The sequence below is a fragment of the Cyanistes caeruleus genome, chromosome 25 (assembly GCF_971803275.1).
Source record: "Cyanistes caeruleus chromosome 25, bCyaCae1.hap1.1, whole genome shotgun sequence".
Taxonomy (NCBI): domain Eukaryota; kingdom Metazoa; phylum Chordata; class Aves; order Passeriformes; family Paridae; genus Cyanistes; species Cyanistes caeruleus.
In genome coordinates, this window is record NC_141725.1 from 4,550,070 (window position 1) to 4,562,274 (window position 12,205).

The 12,205-nt window shown below is 50.9% G+C and overlaps 1 protein-coding gene across 1 annotated transcript; it reads left to right on the forward strand.

The window, feature by feature from the left end:
* The first annotated feature begins 403 nt into the window (after positions 1–403).
* On the forward strand, positions 404–8,983 carry DDA1 (DET1 and DDB1 associated 1). Its single transcript, XM_086862625.1, has 5 exons — positions 404–532; positions 2,534–2,614; positions 3,126–3,177; positions 4,595–4,656; positions 6,951–8,983. Exons 1-5 carry the CDS (start codon positions 530–532, stop codon positions 7,059–7,061), a joined length of 309 nt encoding a protein of 102 aa, XP_086718751.1. The 5' UTR covers positions 404–529; the 3' UTR covers positions 7,062–8,983.
* Positions 8,984–12,205: the final 3,222 nt, after the last annotated feature.

The following is a 12,205-nucleotide window of genomic DNA, read 5'->3' on the forward strand; positions in this document are numbered from 1 at the left end:
TCCCAGCGTGTCGCCTGGAAGTTCCTGCGTTAATTAGGACGGGATTAGGATGAGGAGGGGGAATCTGGCGTGTTCCAGGGTCAGAAATTCGGGAAGGGTGGGAGGATTCGGGATGTGGAATTAAGGATGGAATTCAGGTTGGCTGCACTCAGCAGCGCCTCTGCCCCTTCGCTGCTCCGCCCTCCCTGAGTCCAGCATCACCTCCGCGACGGGATAAAGGGAGGGAATTCTCCTCCTTCTCCCCGCGCCGCTAATGAGCCGCGGTTTAATGAGCAGCATTTTAATTAGCGAAGGTCCAAACCACAATTCCCAGCATGCCCCGCGCCGCTCCCCATCCGGGTCCTCCCGCACTGCGCCCGCCCCGCCCTTCCGCGAGGGCACTTCCTGCTTTCAACCTAACCTTGATTGACAGCCGCTGTATCCAATAGTAACGCGGCGCTTCGCGGTGCGGCCCAATCAGCGCTCACTAGGCGGGCGGCCATGACAGTGGGCGGGCCGGGGCGGCTCCTCCCGGCTGGCGGCGGTGAAGATGGTACGTGAGACCCCCGCCGCAATGGCGGCCCCGGGGCGGCCTCAGCGGCCCGGCCGCGGCTCCCGGGTCCCGCCGCACAGGCCGCGGCTTTCCCGGTACCCGCAAGGGCGGAACCGCGGCCGCCTCTGGCCTGTAGGGCCCGCGCCCGCCGCGGCCTGGGCGAGGGTGGTGCGGCTGAGGGGGCTGAGGGGGTGGGGGGGGGTGAGGGGTTCCCGCCCTCAGGGGGGAGAGGAGCGGGAGTTGAGGGGTGAGGGGCTCCGGGGGTTTGGGGTGAGGGGCTGAGGGGGATTTGGGGTGAGGGGCTCCGGGGGTTTGGGGGGTTTGGGGTGAGGGGGGTTTGGGATGAGGAGTCCGGGGATTTGGGGTGAGGGGCACCGGGGGTTTGGGGTGAGGGGTTCAGGGGGTTTGGGGTGAGGGGTTCAGGGGGTTTGGGGTGAGGGGTGATGAGGGTTTGGGGTGAGGGGTTCAGGGGGTTTGGGGTGAGGGGTGAGGAGGGTTTGGGGTGAGGGGTGATGAGGGTTTGGGGTGAGGGGTTCAGGGGATTTGGGGTGAGGGGTGATGAGGGTTTGGGGTGAGGGGTTCAGGGGGTTTGGGGTGAGGGGTTCAGGGGATTTGGGGTGAGGGGTGAGGAGGGTTTGGGGATGAGGGGTTCAGGGGGTTTGGGGTGAGGAGTGAGGAGGGTTTGGGGTGAGGGGCTCCGGGGATTTGGGGTGAGGGAAGGTTCAGGGCGAGGTTTGGGGTTCCGGGGGATTTGGGGTGAGGGAAGCCTCAGGACAGGGTTTGGGGTATTTGAGGTGAAGGGAGCCTCAGGGTAAGGTTTGGGGTGAGGGGGTATTTAGGGGTGAGGGGGTATTTAGGGGTTTGGTGCTCTGGGGGGATTTGGGGTAAGGGGAGCCTCAGGACGGGATTTGGGGGTAAGGGGGAGCCTTAGGACGGGGGATTTGGGGTGAGGGGGAAGCGCAGGGAGGGGTTTGGGGGATTTGGGGTGAGGGGGAAGCGCAGGGAGGGGTTCGGGGGATTTGGGGTGAGGGGGAAGAGCAGGGAGGGGTTTGGTTCGAGGATTTGGGGGTTCTGGGGGGTCCCGCGGGGTCAGGGTGGGGCTGGAGCACCCCAATATGGGTGGGGGCCACCCTAAAATGGGACCAAACCTTTTTTTTTTTTGGGGGGGGGTTTAGGGGTCACCCTAAAGTTGGACCGAACCATTTGTTTTGAGGGGGTTTAGGGGCACTGGGTGTTCCCCCTTGGAATATTTGGGGGGGGGTTGGAATATTTTGGGATCCCTGTGGGATTTGGGGGCTTCCCCACCCTCGGTTTTGGGGGAGGGGGAGGGGTTGGGCAGCTCTTCCACCCTCAGGTTTTTTTGGGAATGAAAGAATTGGAGCATCCACGGGATGATCCCTTGGGGATTTTGGGATGGGAATTGAGGGATCTGAACCCGTCTGGGATGATCCCTTGGGGATTTTGGGATGGGAATTGAGGGATCTGAACCCGTCTGGGATGATCCCTTGGGGATTTTGGGATGGGAATTGAGGGATCTGAACCCATCTGGGATGATCCCTTGGGGATTTTGGGATGGGAATTGAGGGATCTGAACCCGTCTGGGATGATCCCTTGGGGATTTTGGGATGGGAATTGAGGGATCTGAACCCATCTGGGATGATCCCTTGGGGATTTTGGGATGGGAATTGAGGGATCTGAACCCATCTGGGATGATCCCTTGGGGATTTTGGGATGGGAATTGTTCCATGGGTTTGGATCAGGACCATTCCCAGGTCTCCCAGGGGTTGGGAATTTCAGCCCTGGGATCAGTCTGGGAATTTTATCCGGGAAAGGAAAACCTTGAGCCGCCCAAATCCCAGGAATTTTCCTCTCAATCCATGGAATCTGGGGCTGGATGTGGGGGTCGCTTGGATGGACACAAATCCCTGGGATCTGCCGGCATTCCCTGGCCTATCCCTGCTCCTTCCCTGAGGGGTTTTTTTGGGAATTCTGCCTCTCCAGGCAGATTTCCTGAAGGGGCTCCCAGTGTACAACAAGAGCAACTTCAGCAGATTCCATGCGGATTCCGTCTGCAAGGCTTCCGTGAGTGCTCCCGATCCCGGAATTCCCCGATCCTGGAATTCCCCAATCCTGGAATTCCCAGATCCCAGCATTCCCAGATCTTGGCATTCCTGAATCCTGGGGTTCCTCAGTCCCAACATTCCCAAATCCTGGCGTTCCCAGAATTCCCCCATCCCAGTGTTCCTGAATCCCAGCATTCCTCATCCCAACATTCCCAGCATTCCCAAATCCCAGAATTCCCAATCCCAGTTTTCCCCAATCCCAACATTCCCAACATTCCCAAATCCTGGCGTTCCCAGAATTCCCCCATCCCAGTGTTCCTGAATCCCAGCATTCCTCATCCCAAATCCTGGCATTCCTGGATCCCACCATTCCAAATCCCAGCTTTCCCAGCATTCCCAGGATTCCCAAATCCCAGCATTCCCAATCCAAACATTCCCAAATCCCAACATTCCCAGCATTCCCAACACTCCCAGCATTCCCAATCCCGGTGTTCCCATTGCTGACGGATCTCTTGGAATTCCCATTCCAGAACCGCCGCCCCTCGGTGTATTTGCCCACCAGAGAATTCCCCTCGGAACAGAGTGAGTTTGCCGGGAAAATCCCGGGTTTTTCCGGAACTTTCTCCGGGTTCGGTTGGGGAAATCACAAAATCCCAATTTCCCTCGCTTTATCCCAAATTTTCCCCTTTTAATTCCCAATTTTTCCCTTCTTTATTCCAAATTTTACTTTTATTTCTTCCCCACTTTCTCATCATTTATTCCCAAATTTCCCTTTTTCATTCCCACTTCTTTTCTTACCTTATTCCTGATTTTTTCTTTTCTTTATTCCCAATTCTCTCCTCATTTATCCCAAATTTTTCCTTTGTTAATTCCCAATTTTCCTTGGATTTATTCCCATTTTTCTCATTATTTATTCCCAACATTCCCCTTGTTTATCCCAACTTTCCCCTTGATTTATTCCCAATTTTCCCTGGATTTATTCCCAATTTTCCCCTTATTTATTCCCAGTTTTCCCTTGATTTATTCTCAATAATGCCTTGATTTATTCCCAATTTTCCTTTGATTTATTCCCATTTTTCTCTTTATTTATTCCCAACATTCCCCTTGTTTATCCCAACTTTCCCCTTGATTTATTCCCAATTTTCCCTGGATTTATTCCCAATTTTCCCCTTATTTATTCCCAGTTTTCCCTTGATTTATTCTCAATAATGCCTTGATTTATTCCCAATTTTCCTTTGATTTATTCCCATTTTTCTCATTATTTATTCCAAATTTTCCCTGGATTTATTCCCAATTTTCCCCTTATTTATTCCCAGTTTTCTCTTGATTTATTCCCAATTTTCCCTTGATTTATTCCCAATTTTCCCCTTATATATTCCCAATTTTCCCCTTATTTATTCCCAGTTTTCTCTTGATTTATTCCCAGTTTTCCCTTGATTTATTCCCAATTTTCCCCTTATTTATTCCCAGTTTTCCCTGGATTTATTCCCAGTTTTCCCTGGATTTATTCCCAGTTTTCCCTGGATTTATTCCCAGTTTTCCCTTGATTTATTCCCAGTTTTCCCTGGATTTATTCCCAATTTTCCCCTTATTTATTCCCAGTTTTCCCTTGATTTATTCCCAGTTTTCCCTTGATTTATTCCCAATTTTCCCTGGATTTATTCCCAGTTTTCCCTTGATTTATTCCCAGTTTTCCCTTGATTTATTCCCAGTTTTCCCTTGATTTATTCCCAATTTTCCCTGGATTTATTCCAAATTTTCCCCTTATTTATTCCCAGTTTTCCCTGGATTTATTCCCAGTTTTCCCTTGATTTATTCCCAATTTCCCCTGGATTTATTCCCAGTTTTCCCCTCGATTTACCCCAATTCCCCCTCGATTTATTCCCATTTTCCCCTTTCTTTCTCCCCATCAATCCCCGATTTTCCCCTCCCCCTTTAACCCCCGGGATCCCCCAAAAACCTGGAATTCTTTCCGTGTTTTTCCCGGGAATTCGGGCAGTTATCGTGACAGAGAAGACGAACATCCTCCTGCGCTACCTCCACCAGCAGTGGGACAAAAAGGTGAAGCCCGGGAGCGCAATTCCCGCTTTTTTTTCCCTTCCTTATTTTCCCGGGAATTCGGGATTGGTTGGAATGGTTGGGGTGGGAATTCCGGGCTGGGGAAAATCCCGGGATTGGCTCGGGAAAAGGGGGGGGAGGGGGGGATTGGCTCGGGAATTTGGGAATGCTGGGGTTGGGAATGATGGGGTTGGGAATGATGGGATTTGGGAATGCTGGGGTTGGGAATGATGGGGTTGGGAATGCTGGGATTGGGAATGCTGGGGTTGGGAATGATGGGATTGGGAATGATGGGATTGGGAATGATGGGGTTGGGAATGCTGGGGTTGGGAATGATGGGATTGGGAATGATGGGATTGGGAATGATGGGGTTGGGAATGATGGGATTGGGAATGCTGGGATTGGGAATGATGGGGTTGGGAATGATGTGATTCAGGAATGCTGGGATTGGGAATGATGGAATTTGGGAATGCTGGGATTGGGAATGCTGGGGTTGGGAATGCTGGGGTTGGGAATGCTGGGATTGGGAATGATGGAATTTGGGAATGATGGGATTGGGAATGCTGGGATTGGGAATGCTGGGGTTGGGAATGATGGGATTTGGAATGCTGGAATTTGGGAATGCTGGGATTGGGAATGCTGGGATTGGGAATGCTGGGGTTGGGAATGATGGGATTGGGAATGATGGAATTTGGGAATGATGGGATTGGGAATGATGGGATTGGGAATGCTGGGGTTGGGAATGATGGGATTGGGAATGCTGGGATTGGGAATGATGGGGTTGGGAATGCTGGGATTGGGAATGCTGGGGTTGGGAATGCTGGGGTTGGAATGCTGGGATTGGGAATGATGGGATTGGGAATGCTGGGGTTGGGAATGATGGGATTGGGAATGATGGAATTTGGGAATGATGGGATTGGGAATGATGGGATTGGGAATGCTGGGATTGGGAATGCTGGGATTGGGAATGATGGGGTTGGGAATGCTGGGGTTGGAATGATGGGATTGGGAATGCTGGGGTTGGAATGATGGGATTGGGAATGATGGGATTGGGAATGCTGGGATTGGGAATGCTGGGATTCAGGAATGCTGGGATTGGGAATGATGGAATTTGGGAATGCTGGGATTGGGAATGCTGGGGTTGGGAATGATGGGATTGGGAATGCTGGGGTTGGGAATGCTGGGGTTGGGAATGCTGGGATTGGGAATGATGGAATTTGGGAATGATGGGATTGGGAATGCTGGGATTGGGAATGATGGGGTTGGGAATGATGGGATTGGGAATGCTGGGGTTGGGAATTATGGGATTGGGAATGCTGGGGTTGGGAATTATGGAATTTGGGAATGATGGGATTGGAATGATGGGATTTGGGAATGCTGGGGTTGGGAATGATGGGATTGGGAATGCTGGGGTTGGGAATTATGGGATTTGGGAATGCTGGGATTGGAATGATGGGATTTGGGAATGCTGGGGTTGGGAATGATGGGATTTGGGAATGCTGGGGTTGGGAATGATGGGATTGGGAATGCTGGGATTGGGAATGCTGGGGTTGGGAATGATGGGATTGGGAATGCTGGGGTTGGGAATGATGGGATTGGGAATGATGGGATTGGGAATGCTGGGGTTGGGAATGCTGGGATTTGGGAATGCTGGGATTTGGGAATGCTGGGATTTGGGAATGATGGGATTGGGAATGCTGGGATTGGGAATGATGGGATTGGGAATGATGGGATTGGAATGCTGGGATTGGGAATGATGGGATTGGGAATGATGGGATTGGGAATGCTGGGATTTGGGAATGCTGGGATTTGGGAATGCTGGGATTTGGGAATGATGGGATTGGGAATGCTGGGATTTGGGAATGCTGGGATTTGGGAATGCTGGGAATTCCTGGAATGCTGGGATTTGGGAATGCTCTGATCTGGGAGGTGGGGATTTGGGAATACTGGGATGTCAGAACGCTGGGAATTCTGGGAATACTGGGATTGGGGAACATTGGGAATTCCTGGAATACTGCAATTTGGGAATACTAGGAATTCCTACAATACTTGGGTTTGGGAATGCTGGAATTTGGGACTACTGGGAGTTGGGAATATTGGGAATTCTTGCAATACTGGGATTCGGGAACACTGGGAATTCCTGGAATGCTGGGGTTGGGGGACGCTGGGATTTGGGAACGCTGGGATTCAGGGACACTGGGAATTCTGGGATCGCTGGGCTGTCCCTGTGGAATTTCTGGGATTTGGGAATTCCGGGAATTCCGGGCCGTCCCTGTGGAATTCCCGGCTCTCCCCAGAATGCGGCCAAGAAGCGGGACCAGGAGCAGGGGGAGCTGGAGGGGGAGAACTCGGCCCCGCCCCGGAAAATCGCCCGGACCGGGAGCCAGGACATGACCGAGGACACTTAAAATTCCCGGAATTCCCGGAATTCCCCAGGCTCTTCCCGCTTTTTTCACACCCCCCCCTCCCCCGCCCCGCTGGGAATTCCCGGGATCCGCCCTATTTATTCGGGATTCGCCTCTTTCCCGGTTTTTGGGGTCGCGGGGTTTTGGCGGAGAGGGAGAAGCTGATTCCCAAAATTCCCGGTTTTCCCGGGATTCCTGGGTTTTATTCCCTGTGAGATCCTGGAGTTCCTCATCCCCAAAATTCCCTCTGAGATCCTGGAGTTCCCGGGTTTTATTCCCCCCACCGTGAGATCCCGAATTTCCTGTTTTTCCTGGAATTCCCAGGTTTTATTCCCTGTGCTATCCCGGAATCCCTCATTCCCAAAATTCCCATTTTTCCCGGGATTCGCTCCCAGGAGAAACTCATTCCCAAAAATTCCACTTTTTTTTTTGGAGAGGGGAGGAATTCCTGGGATTTTTTTCCTGCTCAATCCCAGAATTCCTCATTCCCAAAATTCCCCTTTTTTCTGGGATCTCCTCCCTTCCCAAAATTCCCTTTTTCCCGGGATTCCCAAGATCCCTTCCCTGTAAAAATTCCAGGATTTCTTTTTTTCCCCCTTCACTTGAGGAATTCCCAGGAATCCTTTGGATATTCCCAAACCACGACCGAGGCCTTTCCCGTTTTTTCCCCCGTTTCTCCAGAAAATTCCCGACTTTTTCCGATCATGGCTGGAGCCAATTCCTGGGAATTTCAATCCCGGGATTTTTTGGGGGGGGGGAGGGGAATGGGTGGGGGAGGGGCCGGATCCGTGGATTTTTATCCCACCCTCTGGAAAAGCCGGAATCGTCAATCCTTAAATCCCGAGTTTTTCCCGGGATCCGAGGGATCGCTCGGAATTCCCAAGGGACGGAGCCGGGAGAGGACTGGGAGCGGCTCCGGCCTCGGATCTGGGAGAATCCCGGACGGAATTCCGGGAATCCCGGGTGGAATTCCGGGAATCCCCGGATGGAATTCAGGAATCCCACGACGGAATTTGGGATCCGAGATGGAAAAAATCCAGGAGGGAATTCCGGGAATCCCGGGTGGAATTCCAGGAATCCCGGGATGGAATTCAGGAATCCCACGACGGAATTTGGGATCCGAGATGGAAAAAATCCAGGAGGGAATTCCGGGAATGGCGGAGCCCGATCCAACGCTCCCGAAATCCTTGGGATTGAGACAATTCCCAGCCGCCTTTCCGGGACCATCCAGAGGCTCGGGATTCACGGAAAACCTCGGGAAAAGCCGGAAAAGGACGGGATTATCCCAAAATTCCAGCTGCTTTTCCAGGAGGAGCCGATTCCCGCGGAAATCCCGGAATTCGGAGCCGTTTTCCTTCCCTTTGCCGTGAAATCCGTTGGGATTTTTCCAGGAGATTCCCGAAAAAAAAAACAAAAAAAAAACCAACCCCAAAATTCCCGGCTCTGACTCTTCGGCCTCCCCTTTTCCCACAAAATCCCGGATCCGTCCTCGGAATTCCGGCCTGGGAACGGCCAAAATTCCGCCGGCGTCGGAAGCAGAACCTCGGGAAGAGGCTCCCGTCGGAATTCCCGGAATTTGGGACTGGAATCCAATCCAGAACTTTGGCTCTGCCTCCGTTTTTTTCCCGATTTTTTTTTGTTTGTTTGTTTGGAATTTTTTTGGGTTTTTTTTATGGAAGCGACTTCGGAATTCCTGGAATGCTGGGGGTGGGGGTGGGAGGGGGAAGGGGAGCGGAATTCCCGGGATTTTTTTTGGGGTTTTGTTTTGGTTTTTTTTGTGGGATTTTTCCAGCCGGAAAACTCCGGGAGGAGCCGGATTTGAGGAATGTTCCGGAAGGAATTCCGGGATTCCCAGAGAGGAGGGCGGATCCCGGGATTCCGGAGGCTCGGGAATGTTGTTTCCATTAAAAAAGAGTTGGCACTTCCTGCTGGAGATTCCCGATTTTCTTCCCCTTGGGAAAAACGGGGGGGAGGGGGGGGGATGGGAACCTCGGGAATTTATCCCGGGAAAAACCGGGATGGGGAATTCCAGAGGGGGGAAAAGTTGGGATTGGGGGGAGGGGGTTGGGAGCCTGGTCCCGCCTGCGGAATTCCATCCTGGGATTTGGGATTGGAATTCCCATCCTGGGATTTGGGATTGGAATTCCATCCTGGGATTTGGGATTGGAATTCCCATCCTGGGATTTGGGATTGGAATTCCCATCCTGGGATTTGGGATTGGAATTCCCATCCTGGGATTTGGGATTGGAATTCCCATCCTGGGATTTGGGATTGAAATTCCCATCCCTGGGATTTGGAATTCTCATCCCTTCCATGGGTTTGGGATTGGAATTCCCATCCTGGGATTATTTGGGATTGGAATTCCCATCCTGGGATTATTTGGGATTCTCATCCCGGGATTTGGGATTGGAATTCCCATCCTGGGATTATTTGGGATTGGAATTCTCATCCTGGGATTTGGGATTGGGATTCTCATCCCGGGATTTGGAATTCTCATCCCTTCCATGGGTTTGGGATTGGAATTCCCATCCCTGGGATTATTTGGAATTCTCATCCCAGGATTTGGAATTCTCATCCCTTCCATGGGTTTGGGTTTGGAATTCCCATCCCTGGGATTATTTGGGATCCTCATCTTTTCCATGGATCTGGGCTTGGAATTCCCATCCCTGGATCTGGGATTGGAATTCCCATCCCATCCATGGATTTATTTGGGATTCCTGGAGTCTCATCCCTGGATGGGATCCCGGATTCCGTCCTGATCCCATCCCAAATTCCCAATATTTGGGTTTGGGATTGGAATTCCCATCCCGGGATTTATTTGGGATTCCTGGAGTCTCATCCCGGGATTTGGGCTTGGAATTCTCATCCCATCCCTGGGTTTGGGATTCCCACATTTCCGTCCTCCCATCCCTGGGATTATTTAGGATTCCTGGATTCCATCCCGATCCCATCCCAGTGATTTGTGATTCCCATCCCGGAACTTGGGGTTGGAATTCTCCTCCCATCCCGGGATTTATTTGGGATTCTTGGAGTCTCATCCCGGAATTTGGGATCCTCATCCTGGGATTTATTTGGGATTCCCGCATTTCCCTCGTCCCATCCCTGGGTTTGGCCTTGGAATTCCCATCCCTGGATTGATTTGGGATCCCCGGATTCCGTCCTGATCCCATCCCAAATTCCCAGTATTTGGGTTTGGGATTGGAATTCCCATCCCGGGATTTATTTGGGATTCCTGGAGTCTCATCCCGGGAATTGGGCTTGGAATTCTCATCCCATCCCTGGGTTTGGGATCCTCATCCCGGGATTTATTTGGGATCCTCGTCTTTTCCATGGATTTGGGTTTGGAATTCTCCTCCCATCCCTGGAATTCCGGGAGCTCTGCCTCTCCCTGCCCTTGATCCCATTCCTGGAAAACTCCCGGGAAATTCTCCTGCTGCTTTCCAACGCGGAATTCCATAAATCCACCAAATCCTGGGATTTTCCCCCTTTTCCCCCCCCCCTCCTCCTCATCCCGGGATTTTCCGTGTCCTGCAGCTCCAAAATCCCGGGATTCTGCTCCCAAACACCCCCAGGGCTCGGAATTCCCGGAATTCCCAGAATTCCCAGAACTCCCGGAGCCCAAACTCATCCCGAGTTCCATCCGGAATTTTTTTGGGGGGAATTTCCCACCCAATTTTGGCCTTTCCCAAATCCCGGGAATCTCCGTCATTCCCAACTCTGGGATTTTCCCTTCGAATCCTTCCCTTTCCACCCAAAATCTGGGATCACGGAGCCGGAAAAAAAAAATCCCAAAAACCCCCTGGATTTTCCCAAAATTCCCACAAAAAATTCCCACAAAAAATTCCCACAAAAAATTCCCACAAAAAATTCCCACAAAAAGTTCCCGCCAAAAATTCCCGGATATCCGCTGGAAATTATTTGGGATGAAATTCCTTCAAAATCCTTTCCCCTCAAAAAAAAAAAAAAAATCCTGGATTGCAGAGCCGGGAAAAAACAGCTGGAATTCCCAAAAAATCCTACAAAATTCCCGGATTTCCCAAAATATCCCGAATATCTGTTGGAATTCGAATTTTTTTTGGAATTCCCCCTTCAAAATCCTTCCGTTCCCACCCAAAACTTGGCTCGAAAACCCCAGGAATTTCCCCAAATTCCCACCAAAAAAAAAACCCCCGGAATTCTTTTCCCGGGAATTTCTTTTTTCCGGCGATTCCGCGTTTTTTCCGGAGCGAGAAATCGACGGAATTCCCGGGATTCCATCGGATTCTTCCCATCCTTGGAACGTTTGGATCCCGTTTTCCGGAGATTGGGAATGGGACAACCAACCAACAAATTTCAAAATATGCAAATTGTATGCAAATTATATGCAAATGCTATACTAATGATATGCAAATGATATGCAAATGAGCGATCGAAATAAAGTTTCTCTCTTTTTTTTTTTTTTATTGCGGATTTTACAAAAATAAATTAAAAAGAAATAAATTAAATCCCCTCCCCCACCCCACCCCCCTCCCTTCCCCTCCCCCTTTTCCTTCCTTTCCCGGAATTCCCACGGAATTCCCATTCCCGGATTTTTCCCTCTTCCAAAATTCCCGAGATTTTTTTTTGTTGTTGTTGGGTTTTGGTTTTTTTTGGGGTTTTTTTTTTTTTTTTGGGAAAAGGATGAAAATTCCCAGGATTTGGGGCTTTTTTTTTTTTTTTTTTTCCGGGAATTCTCCGGGATCAAAAGAATTCCCGGGAAATCCAGCGGGGTTTTATTTTTTGGGATGAGCAGAGCGGGAAAATCCCGTGGGATGAGGAAGAGGAGCCGGAGCCTCCCGGGGTTTTTGGGGGCCTCGATTTCCCGGAATTCCCAATTTTCCCAGGGCTTCCTTTTCCCGGGAATTGCCTCTGGAATATTCCAGGCCGGGGATTGGGATCCACATTCCCAAACTCCATCCCCAATCCCAAATCTGGATCTTCCAATCCCAAAAATCTGGGATTTGATCCCCCAAAAATTTGGGATTTAATCACCCAAAATTTGGGATTTGATCCCCCAAAATCTGGGATTTCATCTTCCAAAATTTGGGATTTAATCACCCAAAATTTGGGATTTGATCCCCCAAAAATCTGGGATTTGTTCTCCCAAAATTTGGGATTTGTTCTCCCAA